We start from the raw sequence: 27,515 nt of genomic DNA on the forward strand, positions 1-27,515 counted from the left end.
GTCACAGAGCTTGTAAAATTAACAACACCAAAGTCTTATCAGTTAATAACTGCTAAAACTTATTGTAATTACATAGTCATTATTGTTAATTTCAGAGCAATGGCGTTGTCATTCAAATTTAATAACATCACAGTTTTATTAGTTCAAACCCGAACCTAGTGGTTTCTTTTATTTGTCAATGTTGCTAGATCTATAAATTAACGACTATTCATTGGTTGATCATAATAGTGAATCCATAGAAATTATTATTTTAAGAGAAGGAAGTATAAGAAATTATTATTATGATCATTACTTTAAACATTTGAAACTTAAAGACAATTAATATTATAGTTGATTTTAATGATAGTTGCAGGGCCTGTTTTTTTTTAAATCATGATTTTTATAAAATTTTCAGGTTCTCATTTGCTGCTTTCTCACCTTACTTACAATATTTCTAGTGTACATTGACCTTCTTGCACCATTATTTAGGAGCTTCCATCGTTCCTGTAAATCCTTGCTCTTTAATATATTCTCCTTCCTCCGTCAAATATATTTGTGAAAAAAATTAAATTCTTTATTTAATTAGTATTTTAGAGAATATTTTGTCATATAATGCCGGGTTTGAAGGCGTAAAGAAGTTTTTACGCTTCTATTCGTTTAGTATGTTAAGTTAAGTAATTGTGTAGATATTCTCAATTGTAGTAAGTTTGTGTTCATTGATTGATCCAATGAACGTAATTAACTTTGAGTTGTAAGAATACCTATCATTGAAGTAAATATTATTTATTGAATTTCGAAAATTTTGTTTTAATCACAGTATTATTATATTTATTAAAATATCATATTTTATAAATATTTCTTATTATTTAAACAAATCTCTATTTTATTGGGTAAAAAAATCGGGTGTCTGTAAAGTCGGTTTACTAACGATAGTTGAACGTGACAACGTTATAAGAAAATACTGGTGGTTGCTTTTTCAAAAGAAAATTTTAATTTTATTTGTTTGATAGATATTTGTATGGATATAGAGAAGTAGGTAAATGGAAATCACAATTGAATTGATCAAGTTATATTTATTTGTATGCATAAATACAATTATGTATTCCCGAACGCGGAGGTAGATTGTGCCTCTTTGTCGCTCGTTCCGCGCTCTCGCTTGCACTTCAATGCTTAAATGGAACTCCTCAGAGCGAGGTAACGCCGCATGAGTTATGTTTTTTCGTGCGTGCAGCTCCATCGAATTATAAGACGTTGTCACGTCAAGAAAAACACTTTTCCTTATAGTGCTACATTCTCAAAGTAATGATAATGACCTATATCCAACATGACAATAACCTACCTTCAAATAAATAATGATCAAGTACCACATTTATTACGGGTACTTTGAAATTAACGCGAGTGAAACCACGGCTCACTAGTTAATGAGCCCGTAGAAGGACACTAAATCCTTGTACAGACTAAGTCGTGGGCAAGCAAGGTTTACATAGTCGTATTCAAAAACATTATTGTTACCTTTACCGAGTTTGGTTTCCTGTTATTTGTTGGTAGGATTACAGAGGAGTCAAACTACTAATCTGTGAAGCCAGATCAAAGTATTGTATATTTAAACATATTATCAATATCATCTGAAACTGCAGAAAAGATCAACTTTCGAGTGCAGAAAATAATTTAACCTTGAAAAGTAGTTTTTTAACCAAAAAACATGTTTTTCTCTGTAATCATATCTTTTTTCGGAATGCAATTGTATGCAATTCAAACGTGCTAGAAGTGAAACCTTCAAAAATTTAGGTTTGAAGATAATGAGACGAATGTAATTTTAATTTATAGTGTAATTATAATTAATAATATGTCAATAAGACTTTTTTTCACTATCTTAATGTAGTATTAGAGTCACCTTTAAATTATTATTTTTTTATTTAATTTTTAATTTTGATAAAAACTAAAATAATTAAAGTTTTAATGTCTATGAAACGAAAAAGCGACAGTAAGAAGAGACAAACACATAAAGTCATAAGATTTACGTGGGAGAAAATGAGCATTATACAGTATTCAGTTTAAATTTTTTGTGTTCGATAAAAAACGCGTATTTAAGAGACACACATAATTATAAATATATATATAGCGATTAAACAGCGAACGAATAAATGTTGCTCAAGCCATATTTTGATGGTTACTCACAGGTTACTGACTCATCACAGTTAAAAAAACAACAAATCACCACAACACGCACTTTATTCCTTTCTTCTTCTATTAATAATTTAATTACACAACATGTATATAGAAAGAATTTTATACAATAGTGTATAATATGCTAACAACTAATTAACCAACAATACAGTAAAAGAATTACGAATCTCTTATTTTAGCAGTCTATTTTAATGATATGTATCTTTTGCAGTTTGGAACAGCCGTACTTAAGAACTAGGAATTATCTTACAATTTCATGTTATAATTGGCGTATTTAGTACCTATATTTATTATCAGCCTACGAACATGTCCATATCAAATAAGCAAGAAAACAATTGCGCATTGTATAGTTTATATCGGAATGCAAAAATACTGGCTTGAGAACGTAAAACAAAAGACGAAACCGTTTTTGATTGGTCGACATGATCTGTACATAATTCGCATCTACAACTAAACCATTCGTATGCCGCTTTCATTCTTACCACATAAATATTTTTTTAAGTTTTTTGGAGTTAATACTACCAATAGCGATCTATTATGAGATTTCTATAATAAAGCTGCAACATCAGCACAGATATTCGCAACAGGGTTCAATAATTCACAATATTTATAACAACTGGGATGTCATCTTGATCACAATGTTGTAACTCTAAACAGTATATCGCAAAAATATTTTAAACAGTTAGTAAAACTTAAAAAATGAAAGTTAAATTACACATTACGCCACCACACAACACCTGATAATTTCTTCCTTAACTTCGGAATATTTTTGTCTGGGCTGCAATGCACTCTAGGCTGAACTATTTATCGACAGTGGCAGAATCGGAATTATTTATTTATGTATCGAATACGTGAAAATAGAAAACTTTTAGGCAATCACTATTCAAATGTTCATATCCATTAGTTGCATTTTTGTATCGGTACTAATTCTAACGTACCAGATAAAATTAGACTATAATCACCAGTAGAAATACCGAATTAAATTAGCGAAACGTTAGTCTATTATATAATGCTACCAGTTATTAATACGAACTTCAATGATGATAAGAAATGGTTAAAAAATTTAGTCTAGTCAGAGTACACAGAATTAGTACCATTTTTATTAATAAACACGCTAAATGTACTGGGTAAATCTTTCAAGCTAAAAAGTTTAGAATCTTCTCGAGGTACACTTTACAAATACATGGGTATAGTCAATCAATTAGGTTTCAATCCACCAGTCTTATAATTCCTTAGAAGATACTTACAGATTGGAAATAAGCAGATTTGAGCATAATGCGATTACCGAAAATCTAGTTGGCAGGTTCAATAGCAAGGGTTTAGGTCTATAGAACTACTTATAACTTTGTATAAAAACTATAATATACTGGACAGTGGAATGTTACACGTGTATCGTACATTCGCGCCTTTCTTGTTCCTTACGTTGTTGGTATCTGTGAAGGAAAATATATGTATAATGGAAGCTTAATAGAGTGCTTCCCGGGAGTAGAAGTAGCAGTAGTATAGTCATAAGGCTTGATATTTAATATATAAGTACATTTAAAACTTTCATAGGCGTGGTAGACGTTTAAAAGCTATGTTGACTATATAACAAATTAACTAAATATGGGTCATGCAATGTAGAGTACATATGAAATACTACTCTATTTACAACTCTGGCAGTCCTTCCAATGCAAGTTATGTTACAGATTGGACAAAATGTATTGAGTCGGGACTTGGCCATGACTTTAGACTGACTCAGCATTTCAGACGCGTCCATGAATGGTTTAAAATTTAAGAGTATTTTAAAACTTACTTATCTATTAATGAAGATATATCAGGGGGTATTGGGGCGAAGCAGCTGGAGAGGCCATCGCCCCCGGCCGGGCCTCCGCTGACGGACAAGAAACACTAGTCAAATTAATGTAGAGTTAACAACACTTACACTTTACTGTACGAAAGAGAGACAACTGTATGTAGTAAACAAAATCCTTCTTTCGCACAGAAAATATCTATTCGGTATTCTATATAGCTAGAAGCTTGGGCTTTGGAAGTAAAAGCTGTTCCTTAATTAATTTAAAATTAATAAGCTTCATGCATGACGTGAAAACAAAAGATTGGCAAACAGAAAAGTGAAAATTACATTTCGTCCTCAGACACAGTTTTTCAGAATTAAGAGCCACTAGTACATAGTTTAGACGATTTTTTACGCCTTATGTTCAATATCTATTTTAACAGACATTACGCTTGCTTGGCCTCAGTGTTAATACAATAAAATTTAAATGATAATAAATTGCGTACAAGCAGTGTTGTATATTAAGCGGTGAAAAGAAGTTAGAAAAGGAAGTAGATGAAGAATTTTTGATGGGGAGGAGATAGTATATTGAAAGGAATAGTGTGTCCAGCAATTGTATGTGTCGCGAAAAGGAGTATGTAGAAAAGGACTATATATAAATATAGTGTATGGGAAAAGGAGTGTGTGTGCGGGGAGGTACCTGGTCTACCTGCTGGCAGTGCGCCGCCCGCTGCCATATGCGCTACCACCGCCTGACCCACCCGAACCTAATTAACCATAATATATTTTGATAGTCTTAGTTAACACCTGCGCTCTTCCTAAAATGGGCTAGCAAACATTTTCATTTAATGGTTGACGGTAAAATATTATCTTAATTCATTAATTATGAGGTCTCTATGTATTAGACAGTGTTCGTATTGCATATAAGTTTGGTCTAATTATTACCTTTAGTAGTAGTGTTAGCAGCGCTGTCACTGTAATCATCGGAATCGGACCGTTCACGCCATCCAGGCGGTGCAGGCGGTGCTCTAAGACGATGCCTTGCCTCTACCGTGGAACATTTTGATAGGCTTGATTCATCTATGAAAAGAAGAAGTCTGTACCAAATCCATAATACAATGTAGTCTGTGACATGGAATATGTTCCCGCTCTTGCATTGGTTACTCTACAAAATATGGCAACTTAGGGTCCTTCAAGAAATGAGCGTACCAATTATTTAAAGGCTGGTAACACACTGGCGAGACTTTAGGTAATATAAGTGTCCATGGGCGATATGTGATACCAGTTAAGTATAACGTATGTAAGTGTAAAACGGGCAGGAGGCTCAGATCATATGAGCCCGTTTTCATTTATTATATAATTATATCGTTTGGTAAATATAGTTAATATTTTACCATATCGATAGTGATCACAAGCTCTGCGTCGTCGATGCGGTGCGGCTGCGTCATCGTCGCGTCTTGCTAGTGTGCGAAACTGTAGCGAGTGCGCAGCCGCGCCTCCAAATGTTGCGTACGGACTTATCTCGTATAACTCAGCTATAAAAGCACAATACAAAACACAAAATATTTAAATTCAGTAATTAAAAATACAAAAAAGATTACCTAAGTCTAAAACTTCATGCTAGAAATTTACTAGATATGCTCTGTTGTTAACAAAAACAATCACATTGCAAAGAATTATTAGGTGAAACCATTTTCAAACTATTCATATAAATTAGTGTGTTATGTGTAGTAGTTCCCCCTATAAAAATAAAGGAAGAGCACAACATAAATAGTACATATAACACATATATGTTATATAATTTGGTTTGAGCCCGTTAGTGTTACAATAACCAGCCGTGAGCCAACGAAATTGAAAAAATATATCAATAAAAGTCTCACCCGAGGAGTCATCATTCGTAGACTTTTCGTTGCCATTGATAGAAGAAGACGAATATAACTTCTGTCCCTCTCTAAGCTTCTCTCTCTCTGCTTCGTTACTCTCACTTAATTTCCTGTTGTCTCTCAAATAATTATCACTGGATAAGCAGAGAAATCTAAAATAATAATTAATAAAATTTATATCATTCTTCTAATATTCACAACTTTTTCTTTGATTCCGACCTAAGTTATAAAAAGATCTGAACTAAGAAATAAGTTTAACTTATTAAATGACTTTCAGTTAAAAGTGGCTTTAATATTATATATTCAAGATTGAAAGTAGTAAATACAAATATTATTCTGTTCTTACTAATAGCCTACGAATCATTCAACGAAAATCTCCTCAATTAACGATTATATATAGACTATCTACATAGGAAAACGAGATCTATGCTATTGGATCTTTTGCAATAGAATTTTAATCTAGAATTGGCTATTGGACTATTGATAAATACATAGACAGAAAAATAAAAATAAAATCTTTACTAACCTTTTGGTTAATAAAATGTTTGTACGAAATTTTCTCGTAAAAATTGCTTAATAATTAGTGTAAATACGTACTTCCTCTTGCCATGTAAAAGACAGAGTAGTGTCCCAAGAGCGGCAACAATAACTACTGCGCTGGCAGCACAAGACACTAGCACTGTTCGTAGTGCTGCAGACCTGGCACTGCCTAAAGGTGGTGCTGATGGTTGTAAAGGCGGAATACGGCCTAAAAAAGCAATGATGGTTTTATATGAATTAGTTATTATTAAGAATGTCTTGAGATGCTTATTTTTATTCTTTGATATCATTAATTCTAAATATATTTTAACAGATTGTTTTATTTTTATTTATCTCTCAAGCGATGGCTTCTCTTCAGAAGACGTCTTCACTTAAAAACCTTATTTTATCTGGAGTCCGCATGACTGTCTCAGAAATGTCAAAGATATCGGTATTTCATAAATTATTTCTACTTCATTGTAATTTTAATTTTAAAACATTCCAATATTCTTAATCGGCGTGCAATTGTCGTTATTAAATTATTTATTTAACAATATTTAATTATTTTTTACGTTTATAATACTGTTCAAACTTTCAAATACACACTTTTACTAAAGAACATGGAACAAAAATGTTGAAACTAATTAATGTATGTACACCTACCACCAGCCAGTGTATGTGTATCAGCAAGTAACGTGACCCGCTCTATACCGGCTTCGCTCCAGGCTTCCACCGTGACCTCGTACCAAGTACCTGGAGTTAGGTCACCCAGTACATGGCTGGCGGCGCTTAAAGTTTCCCCAACCTGTAAGTAACGCTCAGTATAACTTAAAAAACTGTGACACTGCTATATTATCGACGTTCAAAAGATTTCAAACCGCTACCTCGCGCCTTGTATTGTTTATTTTAATTAAGGATACTGTACTTTAATACATACTTAATTCCTATGTTTATTAAAGTATGTCTACCGGTGTATATATATATATATATAAAAGGTATATATATATAAAAGGAAGGACTTTTAATCAAAATTAGGCAAAACAAAAATTGGAATGAAGCAGTCTTTATTAAGCACTGCAGAATGAATGATAATGATGAACTTTGCTTTTTCGACAATATTACAAAAGAGGTTATACAATATGTATGTGTACATACTACACGTAATCTTTTAGTTATGACTATACATTACTTTAATCCAATGTTCGTCTCCCGCCCGACGGTATGCGACCCGAAAGCCCAGTATGGGACAGCCGCCATCTCGCCAAGCATAGAAATTGATCTTTATGGCCGTCGAGTTCATGTGGACGTGGTCTTCGGGTTTAGGTGCTTTAGGACCTGGTGTTAAATATGATGTTACTTAATTAACACAAATCATTAATTTTCTAAAGATGATAATGATGACATCAGATTAGTGTATTAACCTACTTCTACAGTTTAGTTACCCGTTCTAGGTACAAAACTTAAATATAATTTAAAAAAAGGTATTAATCTGTAATAGTTGGCTTTGTAATCATTGTAAACAAGAGCGCATGACCGGGAGCACTGGAATTTTCGCATTTCAGAGGCCAAGACACGTTTTGCATAGCAGAGCCATCGGAGTAAGTGGGTGAGTGAGTGAGTGAGTGAGTGATTGAGTGAATGAGAGATTGAGTGAGTGAGTGAGCGTGAGCGTGTCGCATACATAATTGTCCAATAATAATTGTGTAAGTTGTTATAGAAATTAATTTAAATTTAATATATACGAAGATATATTTAGAATATACTCACAGGGATAAATAAGTATTTAAACAATAGGGTTTTCATATTATTTGTGTTTATACATAAAAATAGATTAAATATTTTACTTACGTCCCCCTCTAGTAGTTGCTGTAAGAACTTCACTGGGCGGTCCCAAAGATATTTTATTCTGCGCTTGGATCTTGGCATTGTACGTCGTCCCACACTTCAGCATGTCCATAGTATAAGACGTTAGTTCTGGGGAGAGTTCCACGTTGTGCCAGTCTGGTTCAGCCGCTTCTTTATAGTGGAGGACGTATCCTGGATTTTCAAGATTGTACATGAACTTAACGAATTGCTTACACACGTTAACTTATTTATTTTTTTAAGATTAAAGTCTAACATTGTCTTCTTTATTATTCTTAGATCACTAAATGTACAAAAGATACAGCAACTAACCAAGCACGGGCGTAGAATCATGTGGAAGTCGCCAATGAAGCTTCACACTACTGGCAGTGGTGTACTGCAGGGAGAGTGATGGGGCTCCAGGCGGAAGAACTACATTCACTACGTAGATGACGGAATCTTCTCCTATGCTGTTATGGGCCGTACACGTGAAGTTACCGGAAGAATGCTCGTTTACTTCTGCATTAAAATAGTTTATCTTTACTATTTAAAACTACTTTAAGATAACTTTACACGTTTGAAATAAATGGGAACTTTGAACTTAATTGTGAAACGAACAAGGTATTAGAAACTTATAAATGTATATTATCTGAATACAACTTCAATAAATTAAAATAATATATTTCTTATTATGTAATTAAGTTTTTGTTTATGAAGTAAGTTCCTAGTTTTTTTCCCGTTAATACAAAGTTAAATGACAATACCTCTTATATGGAGATGTCCAGCCCGTGTGACCTGATAGTAGTGATGGTGTGTGACAGGGTCAAGATGATGTGCCCATCGAGAGCGAGGCGCAGGGACACCTACGCATGAGCATGCTAGCACTGTGCTGTGACCTAAGCGAACGGAACGCGCCCCTCCGAAAGATGCTATACGAGCTGGTACTGAAAGAAAAAATAGATTACAAAAAATAATAAATGATGCTACTAGAAACTAGTCGAGTAGAGCAGAAAGGAGAGTAATGTTGGCAGTGGCTTTAGCGTGCGACTGTCACCCCTGTGGTCGTAGGTTCGATCCTCGTGGACTTTCTTCCCTTCTATCTGCTCATTTAACATTCTAAGTAGATAGCTAAAGTTTGAAAGATATAAATCGGTGTTGAGAGATATTAGAGATTGATAGGTTTAGTTAATACATCAGGGCTACACAGTTCAGGTTAATGGGTTATTTGCTGAGTTGTCAAAATTCATATTTCATTTATTTACTCATTCATATTTAGTACGCGATAGCGAGGCGACGTTATGGAAATGTATAGTGTTTGAGATTTGATATTTATGTTGAAGTGATTCCATTAAAGTTAATTGAAAATGAGGGGTGAGGTGAGTGCCATTGTGCCGAAACCCAGGATATATTTTCATAGTTGATTGCACACATGTTTTAAAAATTACATTATTTGTCACTTCTATATAACGTAGTCGATTGAGTTTCAAGTCTTAATGGCTCAAGTCAAGACACAAAAATCTCACTTTTACCTAAATTTGATCATACATATATAAATTAAGACTCTTAGACTTTGACTTTCCCACGGGAAATAGTACGTTAATATCTTACTTCTGGAACTAGGCCCTTGTCCAACAACTAAGGTGGACTCCCCTTCCCCTGACCCAGTCGTAGCAGACACCCAGAACTCGTACAGCTGATTCTCCATTAAATTACGAACTTGAAACATTAACTCAATCTCTTGGTTCTTCTCTGCAGATACTGTGAAACTTGAGTGTTTTCCTAATCTAGAATAATATAAATATTGAAAATTTTAAATTAATATTAAATAGCGATCATAATAAACATGTTATTTATTTATTTAATTTTTACAAAATCAGTACAAATTATAATTATTCAACAATAAGGGTAACCAACAGTAACTTTTCAACAGCGAACAGGCCGCCGCATTAGGGCGTTCTCTTCCAGGCAACTTTTTAAGGAAAAATAAAATAAAATTTCGCCCAAAAAGTGAAAAAATTACATAACATATTATATAGTAAAACAAAGAAAACAATTGAAACAATACGATGTGGACAATAATGCTCGTACAGTAGAGATTTACAGGAATATAGTGAAGGTGCTAAGCGAATAGGGACAGGAAGTGAATTCCATAATAGCTCTTTATATAGTTTGTCATTACATAATAATTAAACAATTACCACATTGAAATAAGCATGTTTGGTTACGATAATCGTAAAAGCAATACTGATTATTTGTAAGATACGCCTAAATTAAGTAATTAATGCGCAATTACAATTTAAAATATCAATGAAACAATCAAGCTGGTCTTGATAAACGCAACAAATTTTTAATGTAATTCGAATACTAAATTCAATTTAAATATCTCGTATTAACTATGGAACGATAGAAACTTGTAGTTTACCTTCCAGCCTCTCTATAATACACGGTGTAATGGGATATAACTCCATTCGGGTGTATTGGGGGCAGCCAGCTCACAAGCACTGAATCGCTGGAATAGGCTAATGCCTTTATTTTCTCAGGAGCTGAGGGCACTGAAATATTAAAGATGCAAAAAGTAAAACTATTTCCCTATACCTACTGGTCGTCGTCGACACGTCATATTATAGCAAATATACAAAAAAATATATAAAAAAACTGTTCCGTACACTCATCATGTTTGTAATAAATAGGTACGGAAAAACCGATAGGTATATGTTGTAGCATTACGAACCGAATGTATTACCAATATAATACTTTTACAATAAGAGAGAAAGAGCAAAGAACCTAAAAATATATTTGTATCATGTAACTTACAACACATCTAAAAATTTAAATCCACATCACAAGTACACTGCCTTGTCAAAATGAAAATAATTCAAAAAGGCAGACTAGACTATTTAGGACTGACCTTTCAAGTCATGAATTTAAAAAAAAAAATTACAATTTAAATATCGCAGACCTGCAGTCCTGCGAACGACCGCAGAAAAAAAACCACTTTTGAATTTTTGAATGTTTCCTTTTTTTCTTTTTCATGATCTTCGGATGTTTTGATCGGAAGTCATATTATGTTCGCAGGTCAATAAAAAAAATCAGATTAAAAAATATATTACAATTAATCGTATTTAATTAGCTATAATACCCACTTATCCTCAGATTCGCGGCTTCAACGAACTGTAACGGCTAAAGTCAGTCAGTAAAATGTCTGCAAATTTTATTTTGTATTCAGGGGGTTCTAACAAATTGAATGGATTCAATTGAGATTTCAGATACGAGCAATTGATTTAGTAAAGTTTTTTTTGGGATGCAGAAACCTGGATCTTCTTTAAGATTTTCTTCGTGTCTGCCGTTTTTATAGGTTATTAAAAAGTAGCTTAAAAACGCAGCAACGACCTTTAATTCGATTAAAAATGTTACGTATTGAGCTGAACTTCCTATCCTTTTTCCTATCAATACGAAATATGAGCAAATCATATACTTAAATGCTCGCCAGCTCCCTGGCCACTAACCGACTGGCAGATAAGTGGCCTAAAGGCACCAGTGGTTATTTTTTTAAAATAGAATCTCGCTGTTGGCCTGCAGAGCTTTGACAGCGCAGATCGAGCGTAGCTAGACTGGAATAAGCCTCTTCCTGCGACTAGCGCAAGGGCGCCAAAGCTTGTTTGCCGTGCGACCAGTTACCAGTGAGAAGTCGAGTAATCGTATACATTCTTAGTCGGAAGTACTTTGTTAGTGCATTTTACAGTATGACATCATCGTTTTGATTTTAGCCGTAGAATGTAGGCGGCTACAATGGCATCTAGTTATATTTGATACTAGATGATACTGATGCTATAAAAGTAAGTATAAGTGTATTTGACGTTTTCTCACCATCTTCTTCAGTCATGCAGAATACTGGTGGACTGCGCTTTCCGTCACCGGAGTTTGTGAAAGCCAACACTTGTACAGAATAGTTGGTGTATTTGTGCAACGTATGCAAATATGTGTCTGTTGTTGTCACGCGCTTTATTTCCGCAACATCGGCTGAAAACAAACGAAATAAGATAATTATATTGAAAGTATATTCAGTGAAATTGAGCTGTGTTGGCCTAGTGGCAGAAGCGTAATTCTCAATGTTGAGGTCGTAGGATCGGATCCTGGCTGTTACACCTATAGATTTTTACTATAATATTTAATAAATGTTCTACTATAGAATTAATAAAGGTAAACGCCTAATCGGATAACGTGTAAAAGTTTTCTAAACTGTCCCCGGTCCCGTCATACTATTATATTTCGTGATAATTCTCCGTCATACTTATTATATTTCGTGATAATTCTCCGCCATACTATTATATTTCGTGATAATTCTCCGTTATACTTATTATATTTCGTGGTAATTCTCCGTCATACTATTATATTTCGTGATAATTCTCCGTCATACTATTATATTTCGTGGTAATTCTCCGTCATACTATTATATTTCGTGATAATTCTCCGTCATACTATTATATTTCGTGATAATTCTCCGTCATACTATTATATTTCGTGATAACTCGTAAATCTCTCTTAATGTTTACTCGATCATTTACATTGCTTAATAAATTTGTATAATACACTTTAACTCGAGATAGTTTAAAGCACGCCTATCGGTAACGGCAAAATGGCCCCATGGCACGGGGATAAGTTCGTGGCCAACCTTTTAAGAATTGGTACAATCTTTTCTGGAAGTACCCTAAGTCGAAATGTTTCGGAAATACGTCAGTGGGCAGCTGGTTCCACATAGTGGCATTATTAAAATTAGGTTTACTAACTTGGCATAATATTATTGCAAATATATTTTTTGATATAGTGCATTATTTATTTAATATATTTTATTGTGACATATATCCCATAGATCATCGTGAAGCCGAATCAAATCAGATAAAAATAATTTTACTTACCATGGTTAGCTGTGAGTGGTGCGTATATAACTTTATATCCCTGTATGATTCCACCACGCATCGCTGGTGGTGGTGGGCTCCATGTGACCTTCATACTGGATGACGACAGAGCTGAGCACAGTACACGCGTCGGTGGTGACTCTGGAACTAGAATTTATATAAAATTGTTTAATAAATATCAAAGTAAAATATTGGTGGAATTTCGGCTATATTTAACAATTTATTTGTAAATTGAATAGGCAAGTAGGCGCCGTCGACGACGTCGACTTTTTGGGTCTAAGGCAAGTCGGTTTCCTCACGATGTTTTCCTTCACCGTTGGAGCGAATGTTAAATGCGCACATAGAAAGAAAATCCATTGGTGCACAGCCGGGGATATTTAATATTTGAATATTTATTTAATTTAATATTATTACACACCTCAACCAATAAATTGTTAGTAAATTGTCTTGGTTAGTACATAATATTCATACATATGGTGTTATAGCTTTTAAAATAAAAATTGTGTATATTATCTTTATAAAAACTCTGTGGTGTAACAAGAAACTAAAGGAATTATTAACTTTTTACACATATTACCCAGACATTGTGTATGCTTGAAAACGAAATGCGTTTTCGAGGATTCCTACAAACAATTAATACGTTTATGTACTATTATTTTTGGGAGCTTCGCTTACTTTTGCTGACAAGAGAACGCTACATGAGTAATATTATTAATTACAATATTCATGTGCAAGCCGGGGCAAGTGCTTGCGAGACTCGTTCTTTGATGTTTGGGTTTAATTATATAATTGTATTATATACTAAATTGTACATCAAGGAGAAAGTTCTCGATTACAATTGGTAAAACACTAGGCGTAGCTAGATTCGCACATTCTTCCAAGGTATACATTATACATAGTGTCTTATATCACAGATACGACGAAAGCACAATTGAAATGAATAAAAAAACATAAACATTAGTTTTTTTTTATTTATTGCTAAATAGCCAGTATCATCACTTGGAGATTAAAACCTTCTTTGTTATGAATAAGAAAAAGAAACACCATGCTCACAATTAATTTGATATAACATGAATTTCTATACAAACTTATAACGTCTGATCTGCCTTATAAAAATGTATGTATAGTGTAAAAATAAAATATACCTCCTTCCAGAGTTGTGGCAGTAACAGGTGGAGAACTGGGCCCAGCGGCTACTCCATTAAAAGCTCGGACTCGCACTTCATATCGCGTGAACTTTTTCAGCGACGAAAGACTGAGTTCCGTTGCAGACCATCCATTAACCGTCAGTGTTCTACGATCGTTTAAAACAATAATCCTATATATTTGATGTATTATTAGTAATGTTGAAGTTATTAGAATACATTGAGCACAATAGAAGAAAATATGTGCGGTGTTGTGGGAACTACTATAATTCTTATCGCGGCATTGCGTTTATCCACAAAATGATATACTTTTAATGTTTCCATTTTAAGTATAAAGATAATCTTATTATGATGTCATTATGACATTTGTATGCCTATTTTTATATGGCTGATTGTGCATTTTTATAATTAATAATGAATGTACCACATTCTTTGCAGATAATTGATTCATTATTTATTTTAAAAACTGATTTTTACCCTATTATTGCAAACACAGCATGTATAATACATCGTAATTATGTCGAACAGAATATATAAACTAAAAAGATTTGATTTAAAAGGAGAGATATAAATATTAATTTATACCAAAATATTGGAGAAACTCTGTAAAACTGTGAGTAAGAGAGGTGGAAGGAAGAAATTTCGGGGAAATTTATTAACTAAATTAGATTCTGCGGAATGTTCTGAGGGAATGGATGGCAAAAGGCTTAATAGGAAGAAATCGAGGAATCCTTAAGTTTATTTTTGAGAGCAAAATGGTTTATTGGATTGTCTTTTGATAATAACAGGCATGTCTACTAAGTCCAACCCTTGTCTATAGAAAAAAAATAAAGTAACATAACAATATTATCTACATTACAAAAAAACCCATGACGGGTTTATGCTTTAAAATATAAATTATTATTCCCTTAACATGTTAGTACCTTGTGGCATTAGTGAGTAGGCCATCCTGTCCGGTTTCAGTACAGGTTACGGAATATCCCAGTAGTTCGCCATGCCATGCCTCACGAGGTGGAGCCCGCCAACTAACTTGAAGTTCTCCTGGACCACCAGCACTCACTTGAACGCTACTTGGAGCCTCGGATGGTGCTACCCATATCAATTCATCATTGAAGCATAAAAAGTGTACATTACCGTCAAAAAACATATTTTACTACCAGTTCTTAAGGAGCCGACGACAAAACAAGCTGGCCTTTTAAAAGTAATATTGGATTCGAACATTATATTTTTTCATTCATTAGGTTCTTTAACGGATTAATCAAATTAAAATTAAAGTTTTAAATTGAAATTAATTTAAATATAAGATGTGTGTTCAATAGATTGTCACACTGACTCAATTCTCTTACTTGTTAGTCGTGGATGTCTAAAATAGGTTAAATAAAATTGGAACTAGAAATGTCTAAAATACGAGCATTACGCTACCAAGTATGTTTTATTATACCTTCTTCCTGTGTTTTGACAACAACGGGCTCTGTATACGGGCTGCGGTCAATTTGATTAATAGCAGCGATGCGGATCATATACGCTGTGTGCGGCCTCAAATTGCTCAACAGTGACTCGTAGTGAATATCTCCCTTCTTTGTAAGACTAAAATGGGGGTAAATAAGTAAAAAAAAAATTGGTAGTAGTTACTTATTGCGACAAAACCATACGATTTAATAAAGTATCAATATTACAAAAAAATCCACGATAAAATAATTTCTTTAACATATAAAATATTATATACTTAACATATGGTGGCTTGTGGCATTAGTCAGCAGGCCTACCTATGAAATTAGTCTAAATTTTTAAACGTAATTTGTTACCAAGGTAATCTCTTAAACATTTTAATAATCATATTAATTTAGTCATTAATCTGTTATAAGTACGGTGGTATAAGTATTATACCATATTTTACTATTACTATTTTCTCTGACCCGACCATAAGAATTTAGAAATAAATTTAGCCTATATTCCTCATGTATATATATATAACTTTCTAATGGTGAAAGCATTTGTAATCGGCCTTACAAGTAAAAAAAATCAATGGCGCTACAACCTTTTTAGGTCTGGGCCTCAGATTTCTGTATCTGTTTCATTATCACTTGCTAATCCAATAGGCATGTAGGTGATCAGCCTTCTTTGTCTGACGCACGCCATCAACTTTTTGGGTCTAAGGCAAGCCGGTTTCCTCACGATGTTTTCCTTCAGCGTTCGACCTAATGTTAAATGCTCACATACAAAAAAATCCATTGGTGCACAGCTGGGGATCGAACCGACGACCTCAGGGATGAGTCGCACGCTGAAGCCACTACTATACACGGCCTTACAAGTACTTTTAAGTTAATTCGTTGCAAATCATAATTTTTCCTTTTCCTATAATATTAGTTTAGACTACTGAACCAATTGTTTAATTAAATTATAGAATAAGCTTCATACATAACGTGTGCATGTGAAGGTCCATGGACGGACACGTTGAGTGTGGTAGCAGAGTCCCAATGGGAGACACGAATGGCTCCTTGGGCAGAGAGGGCACAATACTGAATAGTATAGGCCTCCAATGGGGAATTCCCGTCAAATCCCTGACTCCAGGACAAACGTACTGCACGTGAGAGAATCTCGGTGACTGACAGAGATTGAGGGGTCTCTGGTTTTTCTGGAATAGAGAAAAAAATCACCGATTACGTTTTAGAAGCCAATATGTAAAAACCAAATTATGTGACTTCATGTTAACTGTACTTAATATTGTTGAACGTATTTTTTTCAAATAATGTAAATAATTACTTTTTATTTATCTCGGTTATTGATCTAGAAATAAATAAATCCTAATATATACGAATGTCAAAAATTCATTAAAAAACAATTTATTTTTTCTAATAGGCAATTAGAGGATGGTCACTATGCGAGCCTGTCTTAATTGCATAGACACCTAGGAATAGTTTATATCCGGGGTTCAAATCTCAGATTTTAGGGGTGAAAGCGCATTTTTGCAAAATATTAATAAAATTATAGCTTCAAGCCATACCTTGGACGGATAGATATATATAATGGTCGCTATGTCCATACGCATTAACAGCTTGGCACTTATAGACACCAGAATCAAGACGCTCGGTCCGACTTATGTATAGCTGGGAACGGAGTCCAGCATCTGTCTTTGCTTCTGATACACTTATTCTGCAAATTATTGTTTGAGACAGACTTTATGGGTGAGATTCAGAGAGGTGGCGTCAATTTGGTATTTAATTTGATAATAAGGTAACAATACTTGTTTAAGATTGATTTGCTGTTAAGACAAGCCTATTTTTTTTTACTAGTAAGATATTCAAAGTCTATAGTCATACGTTTTGTTGCGTCTGGATGATCAAATATAGACCGCTGTGGAAGCTTTATTTTTAAATTAATATAGTCAAATAATTTTCATTGAAAAAGTACCTATAAGTTGACAAGTCTAAAGGCCGTACAGCCCTTGACCACGTCAGACGTAATGGGGCATCGCCTCTTGCTTCGCACGCCAGTGTGGCGGCCGCGTCGCGTCTCGCGGATACATTATGAGATGTCAACTCAAATCGAGCGGGTTCTGAAACGGTATTATTTTGACGAGATAAAACTCATATAGAAACAATTTTTTATTTATTTACACAAAAACACAGTTCTGTCCTAACAGCTGACCCGAAACCAATAAAAAATCACACGCAATAAAACAAAATTGTATAAAATTAAATAGGAAAAAAAGATAAACAATTACATAGAAAAAAATAACTATATTATAGGTACAAATAGTAGAACTTTTGTCAGTTCACTCAACGGGCAATAAAACAGAATCTTTATGTTCATTGTCTTTTGTTGATACAAAAAAGTTGAGTAAGTCGATATTGTTGATGAAAATAACGGGACGGCGGGATTGCCCTTATTAATTTTATGTTAAAATATACTTTTCAGCAAACCTACTAATGTAATACAGGACAATATTAACTAACACATTAATAACCATATGGATTTATCTACATTCATATATGAATTGTAATAAATAAATTATTACATTATTATTATAATATTTGTCCACAAACTTCTCGCGAACTCGAACGCGATTCTTATCGAAATCAACTTTTATATAAATCCAATTTCTATTTAATGTTTTATGGAAATCCATTAAGTAGTTTTTAGATGTCCACGCATTTGAGGACATGTGTTTTAATTATTCCAATACATAGGTAAAATAAATCACTTTTAATTGACAAGTACTTGAAGTAGGTATAATTTTTCTAAATTAATATTTCGATTCATTTTCAATAAAAATCTTTGTCTAAAAATAACATATTGTATTGCAATCGGGTCAGTCATTTAACTTATAAAGTTAAGTTATTCAAATAACTCATATATTGAATTCTAAGAAAAAATCTGTGTCATAATTTATTATGATATAATAAGTTTCACTTTATCTGTTTAAGGCAGCAGAGCGTCAGTGCTGTTGTTAAATTAATACGATACTTAAAATTATTAACAAAAATCTCACCATTAACAGCTAAGAATATAGTCTTAGACAGGGGAGTGCCTACACCATTTTCCGCTCTGCACATATAGTAGCCCTCATCATACGGTAGAGTCGACTCTATCCATAGAGTTCCGTTAGTATGGAATTGAAATCGACCGCCCAAGTTTACCAGCGGACTGTATTCTGACGTGGAACCTGCTGTTAATGATTAAATATTATTATTAGGAAGAGACAACAAAAAAATTCGTTACAGAAATTGCGATTGCGTTATATTATTACAGTTTTCTAAGCATTTTTTCCACAACACAACCACTTTCGGTAAAATTAAAGTTCTGGCAACGCTACAAATTTGGCTGTCACAGAAATTGTATTGTTGGTTGGTAAAAGAATGGCGGAGAGTTTATTGCCAGTTCTTCTCTTCCGTTCTACGCCCTTGATTTCAGAACTGACAGTAAATGTAAAATTAGAAACATTTAGTGTATATTTCTTTTTTTGAGGTTCTTAAGGGTACATATATGTATAAATGATTTTGAATTGGATGTTGTAACCTCAATCAGTGACCATGCTGGTGTAAAGTGTAACGTCGGAATTGTTATAATAAACAAAATAGGTTGACCAGCGATATTAAATGCACAGAAGTCGTTTTTAAATTTATTTATACTAAACTGCAATACGAATACAATCTTATACAACGCAAAACTTGGCTAAATTCGTTCAATAGCTCTATATGTTTAAAACGAAAATATAGTTTAGTTAGTATATTTTAATGGTTAATCTAAACCGAATCTACATCAGTGAAAGTTCACTTCTTATGTGTGTATATATATATATATATATGTATTTATTCAAAAAATAAAGTAAAGAAATCAAATAAACTCCTTTCATACAACATAAAAGTTATAATAACGTGTTAGTGTAATAATTTATAACTGCTATGTTTTTCATTTCTTAATTACCTTTTAATACTGAAATAAATATTTGTTTAAAGCCTAAATTAACAAATGTAATTCACCATCAGATAGAATTATTTCAATTAATTTATATTTATTTTTAAGCGTGTGATTAAACTTATAATCGTACAATCAAAGCTCACCAACATATCGCTTGCCTATATGACAGACTATTTTCTGCCATGCCATTGCCATGATAAAAGAAGAAAGCCTTGTTTTTTAATCTAATAGTAGGCAAACGAGTAGAAGGTTCACCGGCCGGCACTCGCGAGCCCTGTGGCATTAAGAACATCATGTGAGGCTCCTGCCCGTTTGATCCCTGTTCTATAAAAGAAAAACCTGATCTTAAGTGATACCGTCCCCCAAGGAAACTCATAAATACTGCCTTAGAAAACGCTCAGTTGTGGAACGGCGGACGTCGAGATGATACGGATGGTATTTTGTATTTTATTTTGCCTTTACGTCCTACAATAAAACTGCAGGCATTAGACCAAACAACTCCTCAGAGGTTGTACTGTAGATGTTAGCCTGATTGGGTATAGTTTTCCATGTTTCTAAATGGTAAAAACAAAAATGTCCTACCTCTCTGTTTTAACCAAGTAACCTGCGGGTTGGGCGAGCCAGTAGTTTCACAATTCATAGCTACAGGCTCACCAGCCAACACCGCTTCATCCTTTGGTTCAGTCACCCACTTTGGTGATACTGCAGCATGCGAGAAATTAGAGGTTTATATATCTGTTATAATGTGTTTCATACTAATATTATTGATTATTTTTTAAGGAAAACTTATGAGTTAGGTACATCAATAGCTATAGTGTTCTTACCTCACCTAGCGGCATAAAAATTTGTATGTTAACATATATATAGGGGAATATAAAAAAAATGTGTTTCGTTTGGACTATAACGCATTTTAAATTTTAATTATATTTTTGCCAATTTTTTTAAAAATAGTTTAATAATTAATTTTAAAATGTCTTAGTGAGTATTTGTGCGTAATTTGCACAATTTCAAGGCAAAGTATTAGTTACTATATTTTGAGTCTAATTGTTCCCTTTACTACACTAACTTCCTCCTTATCCTTACGATTGACAATTGTGTGTCTATTTCGTTTAGAGAATATATCGAGCTTAGTATTGTCTTTTGTTAACATAGCTTTTACACATTGAAAGAAAACACTTTTTAACCGAATTGAAGCTATGCATTATTATTATAAACTTATAATTATTTACATAATTTTAAATTTAAATTTTTTCGACGTGTCGCTTGCTTTACAGCGTGCGTGGTCACGGTGACTCAGAGCTTATTATTTTAAGAAAAAATGTTTCAACATCACTGACTCTTTTTTTGTGGTACATAATTTTTAGTAGTAAAGGAAAGATGAAAGGTAATAACAATAAGATTTAACTACACAGACATGTATAAATATAGTGGAAAACTAATATTTGTATTGATAAAGAATACAATATCACACATCATTTTGATGTTTCACAGTACCACAGTACCATATTTACGAAATAAAGTTTTTGAAATAAATTTATTACCCATTCCTTCTAGCCATCTGTAATCCAAAGATGTGCAGAACAAAAATAAAACAAAAACTTAGTCATAGGATGGACCGTCCTTTAAAATAAATTATTGTTCAATTAAGTCATCTAAATAACTAAACGAATGAATTTCTATATAGCTTGAAAAAAGACCAGAAAAATTTGTAATTCAAAATGAAAAAAAAAAAAATCAATTTTCCCCAATTTTTCTGGTAACTTCAGTGTTGAAGCGTGAGGTGGTGCGAGCTGATTGGTGCATGGTGCAGAGTGCCAGGATCTAGGCGTTACCTTTCACCACCAGCTCGGCGGTATAGTTAACTTTTGCTGCGTTGTTGGACGCGACACATGTGTACAGTCCGCTGTGACGGGCTGACACTTCTTTGAATACAAGATTGCTGAAAAAATCCGCTCCTCGCTCTTCCACCTACATCATAAGGCTTTCTGAACTACCCGTCTCTTACGTATAGTTGGCACTTATTTATTATGATCTATTATAAAGAAATTCAATATCTTATATCTTAAAATTTGCCTTATTTCTTATATAATGAATAAACCTTACATTCTTTTAATAAAATAACAGTTGTGTCTTTCTTCATCACAACGTTAACACAATTTGACAGAAATAAACAAATGACAGTCTAGGTAATCGGTACAATTACATTATTTGTTTCATTATTAAGTACAGTTGTCTTTTGTTTTTTTAGGGGTTGAAAAGTTCTAAAACGTCAAGGTCATTTTCCCGATCATTGCATTATACATTACTCGAACTTGGTAATGTTACACTATAAATTGCAATAATAGTGAATACATTTCTTATACTTAGATAATGTAATAAATATGAATAATTCTAGAGATATCGTTATTATTTACCTGAAGTGAAGATGGTATAGGCCCATTATCCTTCAGCCACATGAAATGCACCGGCATGTCTCCAGAGATAACGCTACAACTCACTTGAGCTCGCTTTCCTTCTTGGAGATTAGCAGAGAATGAAAAAGGCTCTATTTCTGGAGGATCTGAAATTATGATAATGTTAAAGTTAACTTTGCAGTAAAGATAACGAATAGTTTTGCAGTAGAGGTTTCAGAAGAATCAAGTTGGTACAAGACTTATGTATTACTCCGGGTAACCCTACATAGGAAACAGAACATTAAAGTAACTTTATTGATTATTATTTTACAAAAATACATATAGAATTGAAGAAAAATCTCCTCTTTGGGCGTTTTGCTCCCTTATAGATAAGCCCCCCCCCACTCCTCTTCTCAGCAAAAGTAAGCAAAGCTCTCAAAAACCATAGTATATAAACGTATTCAATTTGAAGGAATCCTCGAAAATGCATTTAGTTTTCAAGAATAGACAATGTGTCAAAAGTAAATAATGACTGTTGATGTAATCACCAAATAATAAAATCCAAAGATTGGGAGACGGGGGTCCCACCCTGTAGTGCTCTAATACTTGAACGGCCCGATAGACACTATATAAGACAAACTATCGCTACAAGAAACATAATTAGACTGACTAGAGACAACGAGCTGAAGTTCCCTCCGAGCAAGTTCCCCGTGCGGTCCTGTTACTGCGCAAGTGTAAGCCCCACCGTGTGAGGCCTCCACTCGGGCGACCCTCAAAGCTCCAGTGACGCTGCTGTCCCATTCTACTTGATTACCGTCTCGTTCCCATTTTACAGAACTGAAAGAATACACCACGGCTTCTATTATTATGGCAAGATAATTTTATTATTAATTTTTTTAAGGAGAACGGTTTAATATGTAGCCTATTTTGTAGAGATGTTTAAAAAAAATTAAATTCAAAATTTAGAACTTTTCCAATATATAGTTGTTGTTGTTTCTGTTAAATGATATTAAAATGATTTAAATTTTAAATCATTTGACTACTGCGTTATATCTCATAGCTATTGGCTGGTTAATTTTTTTAATGCCATTGTTATTGATGCAGTTGCTTATAATATATTTTATTTTTGTAAAATAATTTGTAATTTATTTATTTGGTTTTTATGTATTACCACTCCGTTACAATTATACCTAAATAAGGTATACAATAAAAATTAAATAAAAAGGAGGGCAAAGGGCCAAACAAATTAAAAAGAATTCCTTTAATATTTGATAAAAATAAGTCTTAATAAGTCAGCCTTAATGAAATCTTAATTAAATAACAACTATTCCAGTAATTATGAAAATATCAAGAAAACCTTATAGGGTAGCCCGAATAAGGACAGTACAGCACCAGTTCCCGGCCTGCGACTGCTCTGATTGGTCCAATTGATCTCACGTATGGTGGTCCTAAAAACAGACGTAATCTACAACCCTTGAAAATCTACCCCAAAACTACGTAGGTATCAAAATGCCATCAGTAAGCCATATCATAAAATATTCATACAAACTAAATAATTGTATGTAGTTGTAGATGTAACAATAATAAATAGGCAAGAAATAAGCGGTTTTAATATGATTAAATTATCTATAAGCTTTTTTGTAAGATTTATGTTTGATATTATTTATATAGTGATTTTCAGGAGTTTTAAGGTCAAAATATTTAACAGCTATATTGGGTAAACAGTTCGCTTATATGCGTATTTGTAAATAACTAAACACTTAATACTAGAGTACATAGTTTTTTAATATTCTAAAAATATCATAGTCTTAAAAAAATTACGTTCAGTACAATGATCTAATATTGTAAATAAAAGTTACCATAAATATTGAGTCTAGATGTATGCGAGATTTCTCCCAATGAGTTGGCGGCTCTGCACGTGTATAGGCCTCCGTCTTCTGATCTCACTGCAGATATATTTAAGTAGCTCACAACGTCATTGCTTTTTGTCGCAAATTGCTCAACACTGTACCTGAAAGATTGTGTCGCTATTAAAATTATGCTTGGCTCCTCTTCACCTTGGAGAATAACATTTTATACAAAAACAAAGCCTAGTAGGAGATGCTTGGCAAGTAGAAATAAGTCAATAGGAGAGACAGAATTATATTCATTTAAATAGTTCTTTAATTAAATATAGTATGTACTAACTTGTCACAGTAAAATACAGCCTACGAAAGAAATACATTTCAAGATTTTCTTAGGGAAGAAATCAGAGATCAGAGTAATTACTTTATTTATACTTCAGTTAGAATATTTTTATTTTATTAAAGTATTCCTACAGCTACTCATTAAACAATTACATTATACACAAAAGCCAAAAACGGAATACAGATTCAAACATAAATATAAAGCACAGTTTTACCTATTTATACAAAAAATATAACAAAGTACAAATTCATAACAAATTCTAGATTATAAGTTCTATGTTCTAAGATTCATTGCTCATTATAATAAATATTAAATATAAAGGAAGAATAACAAAGCCATTATTATTAAGAGATACCAGAGCATTTTAAGCATTCTTTAGTCACATTAAATATATCTATTTGCTGGTAATTTGTGTTGTAATCTGAAGATATACGATACGTGGCTGAGTTACGTAAATAGTTTTTATTAGACCGAGGAATCTGGAATAATTGGGTTTGCCCTGTATTGTATGATGAAGGGGTGTGAAAAAGTAAAAGCGACAATAAGTCAGGGCAATCAATTTAACCTTTGAAGTTAATTTTAATTTATTAATTACTTTAACTAAACTAAGATTGTTTGCCGTTATTTTCTATATCTTTTCTGTGTTCGAAATAAAATAGAAAACATAGTGACCGTATAGGGGATATGTGATCACGAAGTTAAGTATATTTAGAATATTAAAATCTTACCGATGTCCTCTTGCCATTGTATTGAGTGGCTGTCCGTCCAACATCCATGTAAAATGGGGAGGAGGTGATCCAGCAGCTGAACACTTTAAGGTTACTACCTGTCCTGGACGCAGCACTTGCTCGATAAACGTATATTGAAGTTCTGGAGCCGTGTCTGAAATAATGAGATGTTCTCGTTTGTAGGTGTTATGATGTAGGTAAAGTTCCACTTGCTTTGGTGTTTCACGCGATTCCGTTGTTGATTAGATTTTTGTTTGGAAAGCTACTCTATAATAAAATTTCTGTTAAATATAGTAGTATAATCTTATTTGATTAGAAGTTGTTTTATTTTTATATTATCTTATGAATTAACAAAACAGATTTACATAAATTGCATCAAAAACTACGTCATACGTAAATTATTAAGAATCATTACGATTGATTAAGAAGATAATTGATTACGAACTCGAATCGGTAAGCCTGATAATAAGGCCAAGCCCAAACCTAAATGGTTGCGTATACGCAACGAACGTGGAAGCTATAGATATATAATTTAAATTAAGAAAGTGCTTCTAAATGCGTTCAATTTTCACAATCTTAAGAAAAAGCAAACACTTAATAAACATGAATATATTTGTTTCTTGACACAGAAATCCCAAGATATATCAGATAGCTACTCTCACAATTTCTAAGATTTTATTTTTTACAACTAATACCTCCTAATCTAATTTCAGCACTTGCTTGTGCGGAATCCCTCTCATTTCTTGCCATGCACTGGTATACACCTTTATCTGCGCGGTGTACAGATGCTATAACAAGTTGTTCGCCGCCATTTTGTACACGTACACGACCACCAGCGATACCTGTGCTCACGGGGATACCGTTATGGAGCCACTCTAGTCGCGGAGATGGCCATCCACCCCACGTACAGTTTATGATTGCTGTTCCACCACTATTTACTACCTGGAAAAGAAAATAAAATAATAAATCAGGTGCATTCTGATTTTTTTTGTTATAATGGTTAGTTGCCATGTAGATTTCTCATGAGAAGTTCCGTGTTTTCCAGCGACTTTCCATAGTTATTTAAGTTATATAACACAATACTAAGTTATTGTATTTTTCTATGAAGAAATAAATTTTCCAAAGTGTTAAAGTCCAAAAGTGTTTCGCACTTTATTTTTAATGAAATAAAAGAAAATGTCAATTCATATCTGTCCTTACCGGTAAGGAATACTTACTATTTATGCAGTCATTGCCTTCAATGGTTTCAGAAGCTATTCATTTATTTATATATGTATTTATATTTGCTACGAAATACGAAATGAAATCAAAACTACGGATAAGATCTTTAAAGTCACCACATAAATTTAGCCCATCAACACATACACTTTTTAAAGTATATAAATTCAATATCTCTTAAAGAATACAATGACCGTAAATTAACCTAATTTTACCAGTACTAAATAATAAGTTACGCTTATTTTGCGTTAGTCAATAAGTTTCCAATTTACAAAATGATTCAAACAACCCAATAAGAGAACTGGAGTTCGCTATAAAATTTTATATCAGAAGCCGACGTAATTCGACGAACCTATTGAATTTCTGAGCGCATATTGAATTTAATGATATGAAAAGTCTCTTTACAGAAATAGGTATGCTCCGTTCATTCTTGTACTGCTCATAGTAACAAAATGTCATTAAAATGAATCTCGTGAATCTATCTATTATATATTTATTACTGAATCCTTATTTCGCTTGGTCACGACATCACGCGTAAACGGCTGGAACGATTTCGCTAATTATTTTATTGTTGTTCGGAAATTTAGAAAATTTAAGAATACTTTTGTTACGATAGCAAATTATTTATTGTGTGTGCATAGCGCCTTTACAATTCAAACTTTTTTCATGTAACCTTATGGCGTTTGATATAACATTGACAGAATGCGTGCTGCAAATATCGTCAAAGAGGATGTAAGAAAGAATTATATCGTTTAAAATAAATGCTTCAATTATTATATTGGTAAATAAAATAATTACTGTCACTAATCCTGAAGATCCATGTTTTTCACATGGCCCGTTATATGTCGCCTGTTCCAGTGCCGGAATACCAACAAAACTGTTTATATACGCGCCAGAAAAACAAGGAGTTTTGTTTATCATAAAGTATTTTTAGTTAATTATACAAATTCGAATCAATATTCATAGTTAAGAAAGGACAACGTCTGTCGAATCCGCTAGTGTTGATATAAAGAATATCAGGACGCGATATAGTTGAAATTCAATATATCCCGTTATGACACGAGAGCTTCTACAATCGTTACGTTGTAAAGCCCCGCATCTTACCGAGCTTTATAGTTGAGCCTACTGTAATCAGACTTTTGTGACTTCAACTTTGAAATTATTATTGATTTGACGGAATTTAAATCCAGGTTATTATTATTTTTATATATAATAGGGGGGCAAACGAGCCTGCGAGACTCCCAAAAAGGGCAGTTCGCTAAATAAAATTCCTTGTGTGGAAGATTTCCAGCCATCAAGGTGATGTTGGTGAAATTTAGAATT

The 27,515-nt window shown here is 33.2% G+C and overlaps 1 protein-coding gene across 1 annotated transcript in view; it reads right to left on the bottom strand.

Annotated features, from left to right (window-relative positions):
* Window positions 1-2,801: 2,801 nt before the first annotated feature.
* LOC123714681 (Down syndrome cell adhesion molecule-like protein Dscam2) overlaps window positions 2,802-27,515 on the bottom strand; it is a 120,295-nt gene continuing 95,581 nt past the window's right edge. The window contains 31 exon segments of the mRNA XM_045669047.1: window positions 2,802-3,599; window positions 3,962-4,039; window positions 4,641-4,707; window positions 4,886-5,020; window positions 5,335-5,475; window positions 5,821-5,975; window positions 6,421-6,571; window positions 7,006-7,147; window positions 7,532-7,677; window positions 8,191-8,379; window positions 8,518-8,703; window positions 8,949-9,128; window positions 9,793-9,968; window positions 10,607-10,736; window positions 12,052-12,204; window positions 13,101-13,247; window positions 14,246-14,394; window positions 15,169-15,334; window positions 15,687-15,832; window positions 16,664-16,880; window positions 17,250-17,398; window positions 17,657-17,801; window positions 18,738-18,914; window positions 20,249-20,368; window positions 21,499-21,634; window positions 22,081-22,226; window positions 22,730-22,896; window positions 23,417-23,507; window positions 23,919-24,070; window positions 24,975-25,128; window positions 25,670-25,916. Coding sequence (XP_045525003.1) covers window positions 3,548-3,599; window positions 3,962-4,039; window positions 4,641-4,707; window positions 4,886-5,020; window positions 5,335-5,475; window positions 5,821-5,975; window positions 6,421-6,571; window positions 7,006-7,147; window positions 7,532-7,677; window positions 8,191-8,379; window positions 8,518-8,703; window positions 8,949-9,128; window positions 9,793-9,968; window positions 10,607-10,736; window positions 12,052-12,204; window positions 13,101-13,247; window positions 14,246-14,394; window positions 15,169-15,334; window positions 15,687-15,832; window positions 16,664-16,880; window positions 17,250-17,398; window positions 17,657-17,801; window positions 18,738-18,914; window positions 20,249-20,368; window positions 21,499-21,634; window positions 22,081-22,226; window positions 22,730-22,896; window positions 23,417-23,507; window positions 23,919-24,070; window positions 24,975-25,128; window positions 25,670-25,916 — 4,590 coding nt within the window. The 3' untranslated portion in view covers window positions 2,802-3,547.

Source organism: Pieris brassicae, chromosome 9, assembly GCF_905147105.1.
Source record: "Pieris brassicae chromosome 9, ilPieBrab1.1, whole genome shotgun sequence".
Classification (NCBI taxonomy): Eukaryota; Metazoa; Arthropoda; class Insecta; order Lepidoptera; family Pieridae; genus Pieris; species Pieris brassicae.